Here is an 18,440-nt window from a genome sequence, read left to right as displayed (position 1 = left end):
GACTTACTGCTAACAGGGAAAATACACGTACATTTCATCCACAGCAGTAATGCTTTTATAAGAAGTCAATGGCAAATATGATAATCCAAATAAGGAAACTGCTCAAGTACAAATTCAAAACATCCCTGATTTTAAATATTTCACTGAAGTATTTCTATTATAAGCCATTGATCTCCGTCTGCCCTGTAAAATATAGTGAATACTATAGTTTAATATAGTTGAGGGATTACCATTACCAACATAAATTTTCACACTGTGCTATAAAAGGATGATAACCAGAAGGGCTATTTACATTATTAAAATATATTGGGTCTTTGGATTTGCACCAAAGGACCACTGACCTATGTTTGCTAAATCCTTCTATTTATGTAGTTTATTTTCCTTAAGCTAACACTGACTGATAGTATGCTTGCTTCCCACAAGCCATTTTACCTATGTCCAATGTATTCCTTCTAGATTAAACAAGCTTTTTAACAATTATATCTAAAATAATATGGGGACACCTGGGTGGCTCAGTCAGTTGAACATTTGACTTTTGATTTCAGCTCAGGTTATGATCTCACGGTTTCTGAGATCGAGCCCCACATCAGGCTATGTGCTGACAGAGCAGAGCCTGCTTGGGATTTTCTCTCTCTCATCTCTCTGCTTCTCTCTCTCTCTTTCTCTCTCTCTCTCCCAAAATAAATAAATAAACTTAAAAAAATTGTAAATAAGAAGAATGAAGCTTTATGTGAGGGTGTTTGTTAATCTCTTAGGCTGTAATATATTTAACATTAAGGAATCTAATATAAGATTCAATGCAACTGTACATTAATGGATAATAATTTGATCGTATCAATAGACATTGCCATATTAATCTCAAATGGCAATCAACATTATATACTGTGATGAAAGATAGATTTTCTTGTTGAAACCGGGAAAAAAAATAGAATGCCCTCTTTCACCACTATTATTTTCCATTGTTCAGAGTTTAGCCAAGGCAATAAAGCAAGGGGAAAAAATAGTTACTGGAAAAAAGTACAAAGCATAATTTTTTGCATAAGAAATAACTACCCTAAAACCCTTATAAAACCCATAAAGACATTGCTAAAAAATCCTTAGAAGTAAAAACATAGTTTTTTAACTAATAAGGTAGCTAATATATAAGTATAACCAAAGCAATAAGTTTTTTAATATATGAATAATAACCAGTTCAAACATTTAGTGAGAAAAAAAAGCCACTCACAAGGCTAATAAAAATATATAAATACACAAAATATACAAAATTTTACTGAAAAATCAAAAGACCGCTATATTATGGTCCATTATTAAGATTCTTCTCAAATTTATTCTTAATTTAATATATTCTAATGAAGAGCCTATATTTTTCTAATAATTCTATTAATTTCTAAAATGATCCTGAAAAAAAAAATTTATTAAGAACAGGTAAAATTACTCAAAAATTTGGAAACAAGAATAAGGAGACACTACATTAAATATTAAAATTCAATATTAAAACTATAATTTAATATGGTTTGGTTCTTACACAAGAGCAGGAAAACAGATCAGTGGAGCACAAGAGAAAATCCCAAAACAGACAAAATATACAAAAATATTTGTGTATATATGAGATGACAATGGCATTTTTAAAATATAAATCTTAAAGTCAGACAAGGTTGCATTCAAATTCCCAACCCCAACATACACAAATTATGGGTATTTAAGCTTTATGAGCAACAATGACCCCATCTGTAAAAGGGTAATAATATTAGCAAGATAAAAATAATGTACGTAATGTATGTAAAAAAATGTATGTAATAATATTAGCAAGATAAAAATAAAATAATGTACGTAAAATAAAGAATGGAACATATGAAACAAATGGATAATCAAGTGGAAATGTCATGTAGGCAATTGGATGCATAAGCCCCGGGAGAAGCAGGGGAAGAGCTAGGGCAGTGGTAGGTTCAGGGGAGAGTCCAGAACTGGAAATACAAATGTGGGAAACCATTAGATCACCATTAGAGCCACGGAACTGAATGAGGTGATGAGATGAAATAACTCAGGAATAAGATGAAAATAGAGAAGAGGGTAAAGGTATAAGACTTTTGGATCCCCAGTATTAGCCTCCTAAGAATTCTTCCTGCATCTTATTTCACCCGCTCCATATCAGCCTAACCATTTTCCAGCTCTACAGCTATGGACAAGTCATTTAAACACTTTGTACCTTGGTCTTCTCATCTGTAAAATGGGGGTAATAATTTCATGTGACAATTAAATGAGTTAATGTATATAAGGTGGTTAGAGCAATGACTAGCACATGGTAAGCGCTAAATAAGTGCTTACTATTATTGTTATTCAAGTTTCTCCCAGCTCTGGAAGTGTGAAGAGATAAGGCATGGTCAGCAAATTTGTACATAAGAATATCCACTATTGCCTGTATTGTGTGTATGTGAATGTGTGCGTTTGAAGAAAGTTAGAGAGTGATTACAAATCAAGACTCACCAACAGTAATATAATGCATGCCACATGTCCAATTTTAAAGAGTCTAGTAGCCACATTAAAAAAGTTAAAAAGCAACAGGCAAAATTTATTCAGCAATATATTTTATTTAATCTAATATTAAATCTAATCTAATACTACAAAATATTATTTTTCAACATGAATATAAAACTCATTAGTGAGGTATTTTACATAATTTTTATACAAAGTCTTCATAATCTAGTGCATATTTTACATATCGGCAACCTCTTTTTTGGACAAGCCCCATTTTTAAGTGCTCTGAAGCCATGTGTGCCCAGATTACCACATTGAACAGCACAGCTCCAGATAAATGGGAAGATATGAAGCCATACATATGACATTTATAAAAGAGATGGTTAGAGAATAATGAAGAAACAGGACAACCCTGATCAAAGATAGAGCAGAAGGAAGAGAAAATTTCTGTAAATGAAAGATAACTGTGGGTTTTTTTCCTCCAGTAAATGTGTATTTTATCATTCCCCTGTCACACAGAATCTTGATCCATGATCTACAAGAAGAGATTGAAAAACAGTTTGATGTTAAAGAAGATATCCCAGGCAGGCACAGCTATGCAAAATACAATAACTGGGACAAGGTATAGTATAAAATGCCTGTACTTCAAAAAAATTGTAACCCTCAATATTTGTTCTCATTTATTTTTTTTATTCTAATTCCTCAAAATTGGTTTTGCTCTTAAGATTGTTGCTTGGACTGAAAAAATGGTGCATAAGCATCCTGAAATGGTCTCTCGTATTAAAATTGGAACCACTGTTGAAGATAATCCACTATATGTTCTCAAGGTAAAAATAATTCAAGAACTACTGATTCTTAATATTGTTGAAAAAACACTAATTTAAAAGTTACTTTGAGGGGCGCCTGGGTGGCTCAGTTGGTTAAGCGGCCGACTTCGGCTCAGGTCATGATCTCGCGGTCCGTGAGTTCGAGCCCCGCGTCGGGCTCTGTACTGACAGCTCAGAGCCTGGAGCCTGTTTCAGATTCTGTGTCTCCTTCTCTCTGACCCTCCCCCATTCATGCTCTGTCTCTCTCTGTCTCAAAAATAAATAAACGTTAAAAAAAAAATTTTAAAGTTACTTTGACACAGCTAGTGAATTTTGAGACAATAAAGTCTTATCTTTTTGAAGAACATATAAGCTCTAAATGTCCATTCAAAAATAGAAGTGATAGGTGGTTTTAGGTGAAACCAAGAAAGTCCTTGAATAAACCATTTGTGAGACACAACGGACAAACTCAGACAAATACCTTGTCCCATATCTTTATTATAAGAGTTTATGATGTGCCTGGTGTATAAAATAGTGTTCCATCCATTAAAATTCAGTGAAACTGATGACTAAGTGTTTAAGTCAGAGTGTGTTTAAGTGTTTAAGTTAAGAGAAGTTTAAATATCACAGAATCATAGGGTCCCAGAACAGTAAGTGAGGCATTTCAATCCTATGTTAATAGAGAATTCCCTTCTATAATGGAGCTGACAATTGCCATTCAGCTGCTGCTGGATGCTTGCACATCCAGAGACACTGCTCCCTGAAGCATCCCCTTAATAAATGAGAAGCCCTTCCTTACCCTGAATTCCCATCCATTCATTCTCTCCAACTAGCCAAAACAAATCTAAATTCCCTTCAAAATGACAGCCCTTCAAATATCCAGCCACCATTCCTCTTCCCCACTGCAAACACAACTACAAAATCTTTTCCACCCCAGGCTAAACATCCCATTTATGAAGCCAGAAAAACAAAAGGAAATGGCCAAAACAAAATAACCTATCATCTATTTCTCAAACCAAAGGATATTAACAATAAAATAGAAAAACAATATATTGTGATTGTTTTAAAAACCATAAAAGCAACTCTAACACTAGGAAAAATTTTTTTTTAAAAGATATACTATATAATTGATTATGAATTATGTATAGACACTTCAGGATATAGAGTGAAGTGATCCTCCCTGAAAACAATATGTGCATAAACAGTTATTCAACAGAAGGCAGGGGAAAGAATTGCTTTGAGCACAGGAATGAGTTATTGGACAACAAGGGATCAATGTGTGAGTTCATGCAAAATAATATCTCAAGTTTAATTTTAAATAGATTGGGAAAAGGGATGAAAGGAGAAAGGCTATTTTTATGGATTGTGGCATTCATGCACGAGAATGGATCTCCCCAGCATTCTGCCAGTGGTTTGTCTATCAGGTAAGTGAATCGGAACGCTCATACAATTCTCCTTTGATTGTCAAATCTCCAGCACTTCACGGAGTGGCAACACCCCTTTCCAAATGAATGCAGTTCCACTTAACTAGAAGGGCCCACATTTGGTGCTGTCAGGAAATAAATGCTCTGGATTTTACTCATCGTTGGGGTTTTTATAAAATTGACACCTTCCTTCAAAATTCTTGAATTCCAGCTGACAGTTTATAAAAGTAAAAGAATTTGGGGGGGGGGGGGCATGATATGGTTTCTCCTATAGTGAAGTATGGATGATCTGAAACTATCTTCATATTACAAGCTACAATCTTTGCCTTTCTTCAATGAGCTCAAAGCATATAGACCTCTAGCTCCTGTTTAGATAATTAATTGGCCAATCAATTGGCACTTGGAATTTTCATAGTTAATTTCCTTTCCAAGTGAAAAATAACTTTTTTTAAAGGCAAATTCAGTTTATAAGTTGTTGTTCCTCTCATTCTAGTCTATTCTGACTCCCACCATCTAATAACTTTTTCTTTTCTGCCAGCTTTTGCATACAACATGCTGATGTAATATGAATGACAATGGCTTTCTGGGCATAGATACTTTCACTAGGAACGAATCTGCCAGGAGAACTGATTTATCTCTATACTTGTTTTAGCTCTTCCAGCTAAGGGCCAAGAGCTACAAAGGAATACATGTGATAGGGCTGCAAAAAATCTCTTGGCTCTGGAACAGATGTACCTGGAAGAGATTTTCCAAGAATGAGAGAGATTTTAGGTAGCCATAGAAAGTACAGATAATTAGATAAATTTCAATCTGATAAGAGAAAAGAGTTGATTGGCCAATCTAAATGCTTGAGCCTTTTATTAATGGAACATTTTTATTTAATCCTGTTTATAATTAATTTATGAATTCTCTCCAATAGTTACAGATTCCTATGTTTATAAACTCAATCTATATTTACCTAGAGGATGTGAGGGAAAGAATCCATTTAGAACAATATGTACTGCTAATTTTTCACTTGGCCTCCATTCTTCCTATAAAACATCTTGCATGCTGTATGTGGAATGCTACTGTCTTGACAAAATGATCCTTTAAAGAATGTTCAGTTCAATTAATTTCACTAGTCTGAATAAGTGACTTTTATATGGGTCACTTATTTTTATGCTATTTAGGGGAAATATGTTCGAAATCATGTGAACTTGAGTAAATGACTTAAGGAGTGATAGTAATTACTATTATAACCACAGCTTTCCACATGGTGTTAAACTTTACACCAATAGTTTAATTTTTTCCTACTCCTACAGGCAGCCAAAACTTATGGCAAAAACAAAATTATGACCAAACTCCTGGACCGAATGAATTTCTATGTTCTTCCTGTATTCAATGTTGATGGATATATTTGGTCATGGACACAGGTAATGCTCTATGGTCTCTTGTTCACATTTGGACAATATAGTATTTACCAACTTGAATGCACATTGATTGCCATGTATTAAGTTGGATAGCCAGTTAATTCTAATTCAGAAAAATATATTTTTAAGAATTTCAATTTCAGACTAAGGCAAGCATGATTTCCTGGTTGCAGTAGGTGTCCTTGAAATAATAAGAAATTTTTGCTGCTGAAGCTGGTGAGGAAAATGAAATTAAGCAATAATTATAAAGGAAATGTATGTTATAGGATATGGCAAAAGCACATTCCACCTAAAAATAAAAGTCATTTAAAGACATTATGAACACACTGGAGCACCTGGGTGGCTCAGTCACTTAAGCATCTAACTCTTGATTTCCACTCAGGTCAGGATCTCGTGGTTCGTGAGATCAAGACCCACATGGAGCTCTGTGCTCACAGCACAGAGCCTGCTTGGGCTACTCTCTTTCCCTTTTTCCCTGCCCTTCCCCCGCTCCCTCTCACATGCTCTGTCTCTTTCTCTCTCTCTCCCAAAATAAATAAATAAAACTTAAAAAAAAAAAAAGATATTATGAACACTGACCTCAAAGCAAAAGGCACTATATTCCAATCTATCTGTAACAGAATTTGATGTGGAATAACTGTATCAAAAAATAAAGACTGACACAAATAATCTGTCCTTTAACGGAATCCTTAATGACTCACTGCTGTTAAAAAAGATTCATACTGAACTTTCAGACAGATACTATCACATCCAGTATTTTCTGGAAATTATGCTCTAACAGTCACAATTTGACCTGTATTATACCTGAAATCTATAAATGGTGAAGAATGTAATGAAGTTATAATTTAAATCATAGGTAATTTCAGAACATTGTTGATAATTTTCTAGTACTGAGAACTAATCAACAGTTTTTAAAGCTAACTAAATTATCCTATCAAGGCCTTAGAATATTAATATAAAAAACAATGTTGCTGAAAATGTTACAAGTTATAATAAAACAATATATTTTTCTTAATATAAAGAGCTTCAAGTTAACTAGGTATGTTTCAAATAAAACTGTAGACACCTGTAGAGAGGATCTGAAATGATCAAACTGAAAAATGCAAATTGATCTGATGTAAACACTTCCATCATTCAATCCTGCAGAATCGCATGTGGAGAAAAAATCGTTCCAAGAACCAAAACTCCAACTGCATCGGCACTGACCTCAACAGGAACTTTAATGCCTCATGGAACTGTGAGTAGTAGACCTGATCTCAAGAAAAAGAGCTATAAAGACTGTTCAGACACCAAACTCAGTTAAACCACTTATTTATCTCAGCAAATATTATGTATTCCCTGAGTGTTAATTTTCTAATCTAAAAAATAAAGATAATCATCCCTACCTCAGAAACATTATGAATGTTTTGTTATATGGGAGGAAGTAGGGATGGGGTTGTTTATCAAACCATCTCTTACTTAATATATCTAGCTTGCTAAAAATCAGACACATCCAGATGCATAAAAATTCAGATAATCTGAAGAGAGGTCTCGGGTCCCTCCTCTTCCTGGTCTGATAAAAGCCAAGAAATACCAGTGGTTAAAACCAACACAGAGATAGCTCTTCAGATGTTTGTGAAAAGAAACAGCTGGGGGCAAAGAAAGTGAAAAGGCTTAACAGAAATGCAATGATAAGCAGAAGTCTGCTACATCAGATGACAGTTGCTAGACAAATATGACTTCATCATTACAGTCAAGGAAAAATTACCACTACCCCAATTCATAAATTTTTTCTGTAACTAATTTTGTTAAAAATACCACCTCAGCTCTTAATTCTATTCTACCATAAAAATTATGAGAATAGCCGCTATCCCTAAGTGAGAGCTGCCTGCTGAACCAGGATGAAGAAACTCAGGCTCAAAAAATGAAATTCACACCAGTCCCCAACAAATTGTGGAGTAGGGTTGAACTGGAACTGGGGTCTATCTGGCTCCAGGCCCTGGGCTGCTTCTGATGTATTATTCCTGTGACCCTGGGAAACAGAGGCAAAATAAACAAGGCTAAGAATATTCCATTGGGCTGGGTCTGTCACCCTATGAGTTGTATGTACAAAAAGTTGGTCTGCAATGACTATGACACCAGAGAGATTGAGGCAGCCCTGTAAACCCGGGAAATGAAAACGTTTAAAACATTTTGCAAGTCCACATCAGAAGAGACAGGATCTTTACTGATGGGGAGCAAACTGCGATCTCATCCTCCACATCCACTGCAGCTTTTCTGAACACCAAGGACCCATGTGCAGAAACTTATCGGGGCCCAGAACCAGAGTCCGAGAAAGAGACCAAAGCTGTCACTGACTTCATTCGAAGCCACCTGAAATCAATCAAGGCCTATATCACCTTCCATTCCTACTCCCAGATGCTATTGTTTCCCTATGGATATACATCAAAACTGCCACCTAACTACAAGGACCTGGTATGTAGAAAAAAACCTATGGTTTATGCACTGACACACACCACCACTGACTTCCACAAACAACTGTTCTTTATGAACAACTGCATTACGGTGAAAGAACTTCACACTTTCATACCAAAGAAAAGAACTAATAAAGTTTACCTTAGAGTTAAAATCGTAATTCCTATGGGGCGCCTGTGTGGCGCAGTCGGTTAAGCGTCCGACTTCAGCCAGGTCACGATCTCACAGTCCATGAGTTCAAGCCCCGCGTCAGGCTCTGGGCTGATGGCTCAGAGCCTGAAGCCTGTTTCCGTTTCCGATTCTGTGTCTCCCTCTCTCTCTGCCCCTCCCCCATTCATGCTCTGTCTCTCTCTGTCCCAAAAATAAATAAACGTTGAAAAAAAAATTTAATAAAATCATAATTCCTAAATTAATTCTTCATGTGATAAAAGGATATAAAATCTTTCAATGTGATTCTAAGATAAAGCCAGTAGGAAAAAATGTGTGGGCAATCCAGAGGAGAATTCCATGAATGCATAAACTGTTATCCAAACATTCATCATGGGTCATACTATAAAACCACACCCAGCAAAAGTCTAACAGAACAGCAAAGATATCTGCTATTCCTGTCCCTAAGATGCCATATTTAAGAAGATTCATTGTATTTTTTATCATCCTGATCAACTTGGAAACAAAATTCTTTTACTATCCAAAGAAAGAACATTATAAGTATTTGTAAAGCCTCCTCACTGAGAATGCACTGTCTTTCAAGAACAAAAATCTACTATGTATCCTTTTCCTTTGCATAAAAACTGATTTGATCATGTTAGCTTAAAACAAACAAACGAAAACTCTGCATATGGGTTCCAATGCATCACAAGAACTGGAAGTATGAATAGACAAAAACCCATAAAAAGGGATATTGTTAATTGCTGTAAAAGAAAGGAAATAAAGTAGATAAAGTTCAGTGTCCCAGATCCCATGGGGGCTGATAAATATAACACATTTGGTAAAAGCTATGGATGGTTCCAATATTGCCTCATATTTTTAAAAGTATATTTTTTTTAAAAGAAGTCACAATTGTCATTTTGACTTCAGCCAATTGTATTCAGCACAACAGCATTTAATTTCAGTTGAAGCAGAGATTTAAACTAGTCATTAAAACCATCTGTATATATACAACAAAGAAAATATGCAAGCAATATGCGGCCAATAGTCATTTATTGAACCAAAATAGCTGAGAATCTGAACTCCATGAGTTTGATTAGTTCACAAAAATATACGGCAATGCAATTTCAATCTGCCCTTAAAAAATGGTATTATGAATTAAAAATACAAATACACATAACAAACCACTTTGAGTAAAGAGTTCCTACACAGCAACTAAACTGATTAAGAAAAAAAAATTATCTTTTGGTTATATACATTACAGACTAAAAGTAAATCTTCATTTAGGGTACAAATACGTTAGTGACTATATTCCACTAAAATTCATTCCAATAATCACTCTCATAGCACAAAACACTAATGTGTATTAAAGGTCATGAAATGCATTAACTCTGGAAGAGAAACTCTAATTTAACGACTATTTTAAAGAGGAGTCAACCATCTTTTTCTTCCCTTGGCATGCTAAAATCCAATGTGGAGAAAGTCCTACGATGATATGATGCCCATAAAAACAAAGGAAACAGGAACATGGGAGAAACTGACTTTGGAAAAGACAAATATCTGAAGCCAAAAAATATCTGAGAGGAAGTAGAAAGAATATTATTATTTTTTTTATTTTTTTTTCTTATTTTTTTTTAATTTTTTTTTCAACGTTTATTTATTTTTGGGACAGAGAGAGACAGAGCATGAACGGGGGAGGGGCAGAGAGAGAGGGAGACACAGAATCGGAAACAGGCTCCAGGCTCTGAGCCATCAGCCCAGAGCCCGACGCGGGGCTCGAACTCCCGGACTGCAAGATCGTGACCTGGCTGAAGTCGGACACTTAACCGACTGCGCCACCCAGGCGCCCCGAAAGAATATTATTTTTAGAAGAAAGGACAAAAACAAGAAAGCAGGGGGAGGGGGGAGAAGGGAGGAAACAAGGGAGAGATGAAGAAGACAGAGAAAAGAAAGGGTAGAAATACAAAGTGAGACATGACATGACTGTTTATAACTTATTTCACATTTGTCTTCACATTGTCTTTACAATGACAATATATCTTCCCAAAAATAAATTTCTCACAACCATTGATTTTATTTTCATCTTCAATTGCCAAAAAAAAAGTACAATTTATTTTTTAATCCCCAATAAATTAAGAGCATTTACATAGTTTCCTATTATTCCAACACTAACTTCCCTTTTTCTCCAGGCCAAAGTTGCAAAGATCGGCACTGATGTTCTATCAACTCGGTATGAAACCCGCTACATCTATGGCCCAATAGCATCAACTATCTGTAAGTCTTTCTTATTGTTTACTGTGCCATTTTCCCTAATTCTTTTTTATATATATTAAAGAAAATTTTAGAACTTGTAAATTAGAACATTTAGAACTGATAATTTAAACCTCAGTTTTAACAGGTGATTCTGAATTATATGTGAGTCTAGGGAACACATTTTTCCCTTTCGTGGGGATAAGATTTTTCTAGAAACAAATTATACTGAACTTTTACAAGGATACAAGGTCAATGGAAGTTGTTTTATCAAGATAAATTTGCGATTTAATTCATCCACCTTCCTGTTCCCAACCAACATTTATCCTCACTGGAACTCATGAGAATTAGTTGGGGCAAACTCAACAGTTTTCTGTGGTTGTTTTGTTTTGTTTTGTTTTTAATTGGACTCTCTTTTTTTGGCCTTGTCCCTATGCAAACACAGTCTTCCTCCCTAGCTCCTGGTGGGAAAATGGGCTGGCCAAAAGTTTCAGCCACTTTGATCACGTAAAATCAGTTTAATGTCTCTTTCACTAGTCCCTTCCTATTGTGTTAAACTGAAATCTATATGGTGGATTAAGAAATAGGATGTAAAGGTTCTAGTTCTGTTGCTTTTGTTTTAGTGTCTAAGTACCACATCTTCAATTTCAACTTATGCCCACATATCCCTAGCTTAGCTCGTTTCAAATAGAACTTAGTATTGACATAAAAGTGCAGGTCATTATGTTTATGCATGTCAATAATGCTTTTTTTTTTTCAAAAGACACATGTTAAGCCACAAGCATTATGTTATGTAGACTCCTGTGGACTAAAACCAGATTCCTAATTTGGTTCAGTTTTATTTTGACTTGTTTTGACTGTATTGCAGTAAGTTCTTTGTACCTAATGTGCCTTGAAAGGAGTAGACTTTTTTTAATATCAATATATTAAGAAAATGTCGTCAACAACAAAAAAATTATCTTGCACAAGTCCAAGAAGACTTCCAATTGGGAGAACTATAGATTGACATACAGTAGGTGGTATAGTACAATGGTTAATAGCACAAACTGAAGATATGCAGCTTGGGTTTGATTCCTTACTCAACTATGTACTAGATAGTGCCTTTGAGCAAATTGTTAATCTCTCCTTGCCTAAGTCTCCTCTTCTATAAAACAGCAAATGGTACTTAAATCCTAAGGTTGTGATAGGAATTTATGAAATGAGTTAACATACATAAAGCACTAAATAGGGTGCCTGGTATTTAACAAGTGGTTTTTATAAATATATATACATATTTTAGTAGGTACAGATGTACACAAATAAAAGGCTAAGTAACACAGTCAATAGATTAAGTTCTAGAAAAATGTATTCTTAAAGTGAGAAGCTTTCGGTGTTGCATTTATTTCATGCCTTATATAGTTTTTGCTTGAAATTTAAGGTTTTAAAGATACGAAAAGTGGTATCATAAAAGAAAACTTATTAAACTTAGTAATATCACATAATTACGAAAAATCACAATTCTATTCATTCTCAATAACCACTATTAATCTTAATGAGAAATGTCACATAAATTTGCCAAAACAGAATAGCCATACTCTTTAACGTCACAACAGTTTTCTTAACTGCAAATGGAGAACTAGTACATCTAGAAATTGACCAAGTTTATTAAAACATCTAGCATACTCTAAACCACCATACAAGACACAATTCCTACTTACCCTAACTCCATTGCTACCAAACTCTTATTTTTATATGCCTTTTTCTAATGAACTTAAACCCAACTCTAGCTAAAAATGGCAGCCTTCTTAATCACTAAAGCCACTACAGTTATCTCAGCTCACACACTCCACAAACTCCCTACAATGCTGGACCCTGTCGATACCCCTTCTTCTTGCCATCTTTTGGCCTTCCTTACCAATGAACTCTCCTGGTTTGCCTCCCCCTCCTCCTTTTCTACTTGGTCTCTGCCGACTGCCTCTAAAAGTTGACATTTTCAAAAAAACAGGTACACTTCACACATACATCAGAAGATTCTCTCTTCAGGCCCCTCCTCCTCCTTCTGCTTCTTTCCCATCGGGAAGTGCTCTCTTTCCTTAAAGGCTTGAGACTGCACTTGTCACCTGGAAGGCACCAGTGGCCAAGCTAGGGGGATCACTTTTCACTTAGGTAGTAGTTACCTGCAGCAATCAATGGGAGACCAGCAGCACTAGGGGAATCAACCAGACCAAATTAGCAATGCAAAGATTCTGAAAACCATATTGTCATCGAAACCACAAGTCACAGAAGAAGACCAGAGCCTGAATGCTAATCCTAAACACAGTGACTGACTGCTAAAATGGGTATCAGTTAAGATTTAAGATTTAACATAATAGCCAAAATGTCCAAATACAATCAAAAATCACTATCACACCAATAATGAGGAAAGTAACAGCATGAAAGAGAAAAGACAATCAACAGATGCCAAAACTGAGATGATTTACACGTTAGAATTATCTGACAAGAATTTCAAAGTCACCATCATTAAAATACTTCAACAAGTAATTAGATAGCCTTGAAACAAATGAAAATACAGAAAATCTCACCAAAAGAAAGAAAGAAAGAAAGAAAGAAAGAAAGAAAGAAAGAAAGAAAAAAGAAAGACATAAAAAGGAACCAAATGGAAATCACAGAACTGGAAAATACAATAACTTAAAATATTTAAAAATTCACTGGAAAGGCTCAATAGCAGAATGAATATGATGGAGGGAAGAATCAGTGAACTTAAAGAAAGAATAAGCCAATCTGAAGAGAGAAAACAAATTGAAAAAAGATGAGCAAAGCTTCAGGGACCTGAGGTGCAATAACAGAAGATCCAACATTCAAAACATCAAAATCTCAGAAGAGAAGGAGAGTGAGAATGGAAAAAAAAATATGGAAAAATAAAGACTGAAATTTATAAAAGTCCCTAAAAACATAAACCAATATATCAAAAAGCTGAGTGAATGCCAAACAGGATAAACTAAAAACACTCACATTGAGTGCATCATAATTAAAATTCTGAAAACTAGAGGCACCTGGGTGGCTCAGTCAGTTGAGCGTCCGACGGGCTCAAGTCATGATCTCACAGTTTGTGGGTTTAAGTCCTGCATCAGGCTCTGTGCTGACAGCTCAGAGCCTGGAGCCTGCTTCAGATTCTATGTCTCCCTCTTTCTCTGCCCCTCCCGACTCGCATTCTGCACCCCCCCCCCTTTCAAAAATAAACATAAAAAAAATGTTTAAAATTCTGAAAACTAAAGACAAAGAAAAAACTTTTGAAAGCAACTAGAGAGAACAATCCAGAGGGGGGGAAAAAAACAATTCAAATGATAGATTTGTTGAAACCATGGAAAGCCAAAAGGAAATGACGGTATTTTTCTAGTACTAAAAGACAAGAACTATCTACCTTAAACTCTATATTCAGCAAAAATATCCTTCAGAAATGAAGAGGAAACAGGGGCACCTGGGTGACTGATTTGGTTAAGTCTCTAACTCTTGATTTCGGCTCAGGTCATGATCTCAAGATTCATGGGGATCAAGCCCTGGGTTGGACTCTCTGCTGACAGCACAAGCCTGCTTGGGAATATCTCTCTCTCCCTTTCTCTCTCTCTGCCCCTCTCCCACTTGTGCTCCCTCTCTGTTTCTAAAAATAAATAAATAAACTAAAAAAAAGGAAAGAAAAGTAAAGAAGAGGAAATAAAGACATTCTCAGACAAATTTCATCACCCAAACACCTACCCTTTAAATATGGCTAAAGGAGGGGTGCCTCAGTGGCTCAGTCAGTTAAGCATCTGACTCTTGATTTCAGCTTAGGTCATGATCCCAGAGTTGTGGGATCGAGCCCTGGTTAAGTGTACAACTGTTGATTTTGGCTCAGGTCATGATCTTGTGATCATGAGATTGAGTCCCGTGTTAGGGTCAGCACTGAACAAGGAGCCTGCTCAGGATTCTCTCTCTGCCTCTCTTTCTGCCCTCTTTCTGTCCCTCTTCCACTCATACAAATTCTCTCTCTCTCTCTCAAGTAAATAAACATTAAAAAAAAATAAAAATGACTAAAGGAGGTTCTCCGAATAAGAAATAAATGGTAATAGAATGCTTGAAACTGTAGAAAGAAAACAAGAACAATGGATTATGTAATGAATGAATGAACAAATGAATGACTATCTTCTCTTCATCATGGCGGAATGAAAAATTATAACACCATTTGATGTGATGCTCAATGCATATTCAGAAGTACTCAAGACAGCTATATTTAAAAAGTAGAAATATAAAAAGAAACTAAGTGCAAGATTTCTATATGTCACTTGACATGGTAAAACACTGATATCAGCAGATTGTGATAAATTATGTATGTATATTGTAATACTTGGAGCAACCACTAAGAAAACTTTATAAAGTAATATACTCAAAAATGCTATTATAAATCAATCAAAATAGAATCCTTAAAATGTTCATTTAACCAGAAAAAGAAAAGAGAAAGAGAGGAATGAAAAACAGAGAGTCAAATATCAGACAATAAATATCAAACAACATCAAAATAAATATCAAACAATAAGATGGTAGATTTAAGTCATATAAAAATTTAACCAAAGATATTAAATAGAGACAGATTGGCAGAGTGGATTTAAAAAAAATGATTCAATAATACACTGCCTACAATAAACTTACTTCAAATATAACACAGATGGGTTGAAACTGAAAGACTAGAAAGAGATATACCATACAAACATTAATCAAAAGAGAAGTAGCCATATTAAATATCAGATCAAGTAAATTTCAAACCAAAAAACTTTGCTAGAAACAAAGAGGGACATTAATAAAGATAAGAGGATCAATTCACCAAGGAAAGATAATGATCCTGAATGTGTGGGAGCTGCTTTCTAAACAACATTTATGATGTTTCTCCCAATGACTTCAAAATTCATTTTCTCAAGCTCCGTCCTAAATGTGGTTGATGCTAAACATCCTTTTGTCTCCCCTCCTTTATCCTTTCTTTTCCTCATCACTATCCTCTCTGAGTTCCTGTTTCTATTAATAATGTGTGGATTGTCTTCAGCCATCCAGACTGAAATCTCAATCATTTTGATCAGATTTTGTGACTCTTCCATTCCAGTATTTGTGACACGGACCACTCAATGCTATGCCCAGTGTGATGACTCTACACAAGTTCAGGCTTTCATTTCACAATACCTCCTAACCGGTTTCTACTTTTTCCAGTCCTAAGTATGGCACTAAAATAACTATTATTGCCTCCCAAACAAAACACCTTGTCCTGATTTATCAGGTTTTCTGAGCTTTGCCCACAAACTCTCACTTCTCCATTTGTTCCAGTCCAGCTGAACCTCTCTCTCGTCATAAAAAGGCCTCCATGCTTTTCCATCTTCGTAGCTCACTGGCCAGAATGCCTTTCTTCCATTTCCATCTGGAAAAACACTAGCTTTTCTTCAAGGCTCTCCATCATAAAGGCAGTATTTAGTAGGCATTGAGCATAAAATGTCAACCTCCTCACCAGACATACATAATTTTTTTTTAATCTACATAAGAGTCAACATAAAGATTATACTGTTACCTTTCTTATGGTACTTACATAGTCCTCCCTGTCTCTATTGATTTACATCTTTGACTTCTCTCCCCTAAACTGTAAGTTCCCAAAGACACCAATATCATCTTTACCTTTGTAACCTGAACACACCCACCCTACACAGTACCAAGTATAGTACACCATGCATATTAAAGGTTTAATAATATTTGTTGAATTGGGGCGCCTGGGTGGCTCAGTTAATTAAGCGTCCAACTTCAACTCAGGTCATGATCTCGTGGCTTGGGGGTTCAAGCCCCACGTCAGGCTCTGTGCTGACAGCTCAGAGCCTGGAGCCTGCTTCGTATTCTGTGTCTCCTCCTCCCTCTGCCCCTCCCATGCTCATGCTCTGTCTCTCTCTGTCTCTCAATAATAAATGTTAAAAAAAGTTGTTTAATAAATAAAATAATATTTGTTGAATAATTTAAGAGCCAACCCTGTCTATTTCTACCAAAATATTTCTTCTTTCTTCATCACAACTTTGAGTTTCCATCCTTCAAACCTAAAATATTAATATCAGTTAAACTCATCACTTGTCCTGGAACATAAATTATTTTATATACAAAAAAGTAGTTTTTCTATTATGCAAATGAAAATATACATAAATGCATTTATAGTATACACATGCACTTGTATAAACCTTATATGTATATAACTTCTAGATGTCTGTTTAGATTTTCAAATAATAACATTCTTAGTAAATCTCATAAAAATTGAAAAGTTGGATTAGGGGATTAAATACATCCTTAAAATAATTGATTTAAGCTTTCTTGGTCTTTTAACTAGAAAATAGTTCACCCAAGCAACATGAATAAAAAGGGACCTGAACTATTAGGAAGAACATAATTTTGCCTAGCTTGTATGCATGATTTTTTTTTGGTTGAGTTTTCAGTGACCAGTGACCCCCTCCTTAGTTGGTTTACACAGCTGCTTGCACTTGCCCAGACCACCTCCATCTGCAACACTGTGTGCCCAGTAAACAAACTCAATTTATTTAGAGTACTGGCCCAAACAAAATGTAATTTTGAAAATGCAGCACATATTTAAAATGAGTGGTGGATCCCAAAACCATGATTATGTTTTATTCTACACTCTATACTATATAGACCACTACTCCCATTCCTTACTGCAATTAACTGTACACATAATTATTTTTTATTGCTAATTTTACACCAGTGAATTTCCATTTCAAGGAAAACATTAGCATTTGTTTCTAATTAAATATTTATTGCTTATGTTTTACAGACCCGACATCAGGTTCTTCTTTAGACTGGGCTTACAACCTGGGCATCAAACACACATTTGCCTTTGAGCTCCGAGATAAAGGCAAATTTTGTTTTCTCCTTCCAGAATCTCAGATAAAGCCGACCTGTAAAGAGACCTTGCTAGCTGTTAAATTTATTGCCAAGTATATCCTCAAGCATACTTCCTAAAGAATTGGCCTCAGTTTGGAATAAGCCAACTAATGTCTCTTTATGCCTTCTGCCAGAAAGTCAACCTTCATTTATACCTAGATATAGCTTCCACATTACCTGAATAGGTCCCTCTCTTGCTCACTTAAGTTCTATGTTACTTCTTTTTGTTTTTATTTACTCTCAATAGCACCTTAACAAACAGCTTTAAGTGAAAGCTTTCAACAACCTTTCTTTGATCCAAATAAAGTTTGAAACCATCAAAAAGTATTATTTTGAGTATTTTGAAACATGATATACAGCGGGATATACGTACATCTGCGAAACATGATACACAGAAATGAGAACCTTCAGTTTCTCCAGAATCAGACTTTCCATATGGCTTCATCATTTCATATATTAATACACTAAAATTAAATTATATTCCAAAATGCATCTTGTCTTTTGATAAACTATACTCTCTATATTTCTCTATTAGCACTAATAATCAA

The 18,440-nt window shown here is 35.3% G+C and overlaps 1 protein-coding gene across 1 annotated transcript in view; it reads left to right on the top strand.

Moving 5' to 3' along the window:
• Positions 1 to 18,219, top strand: part of CPA3 (carboxypeptidase A3) — a 28,269-nt gene extending 10,050 nt beyond the window's left edge. Inside the window, exons 4-11 of the mRNA XM_043595187.1 lie at positions 2,995 to 3,097; positions 3,201 to 3,302; positions 4,604 to 4,705; positions 6,007 to 6,117; positions 7,261 to 7,351; positions 8,366 to 8,568; positions 10,905 to 10,989; positions 17,783 to 18,219. Of these exons, the coding sequence (XP_043451122.1) occupies positions 2,995 to 3,097; positions 3,201 to 3,302; positions 4,604 to 4,705; positions 6,007 to 6,117; positions 7,261 to 7,351; positions 8,366 to 8,568; positions 10,905 to 10,989; positions 17,783 to 17,970 (985 nt within the window). The 3' untranslated portion in view covers positions 17,971 to 18,219. The remainder of the gene's footprint in view (positions 1 to 2,994; positions 3,098 to 3,200; positions 3,303 to 4,603; positions 4,706 to 6,006; positions 6,118 to 7,260; positions 7,352 to 8,365; positions 8,569 to 10,904; positions 10,990 to 17,782) is intronic.
• The last annotated feature ends 221 nt before the right edge of the window (positions 18,220 to 18,440 follow it).

Source organism: Prionailurus bengalensis, chromosome C2 (genome assembly GCF_016509475.1).
Source record: "Prionailurus bengalensis isolate Pbe53 chromosome C2, Fcat_Pben_1.1_paternal_pri, whole genome shotgun sequence".
Taxonomy (NCBI): domain Eukaryota; kingdom Metazoa; phylum Chordata; class Mammalia; order Carnivora; family Felidae; genus Prionailurus; species Prionailurus bengalensis.
This window is presented reverse-complemented; position numbering and strand designations above follow the sequence as displayed.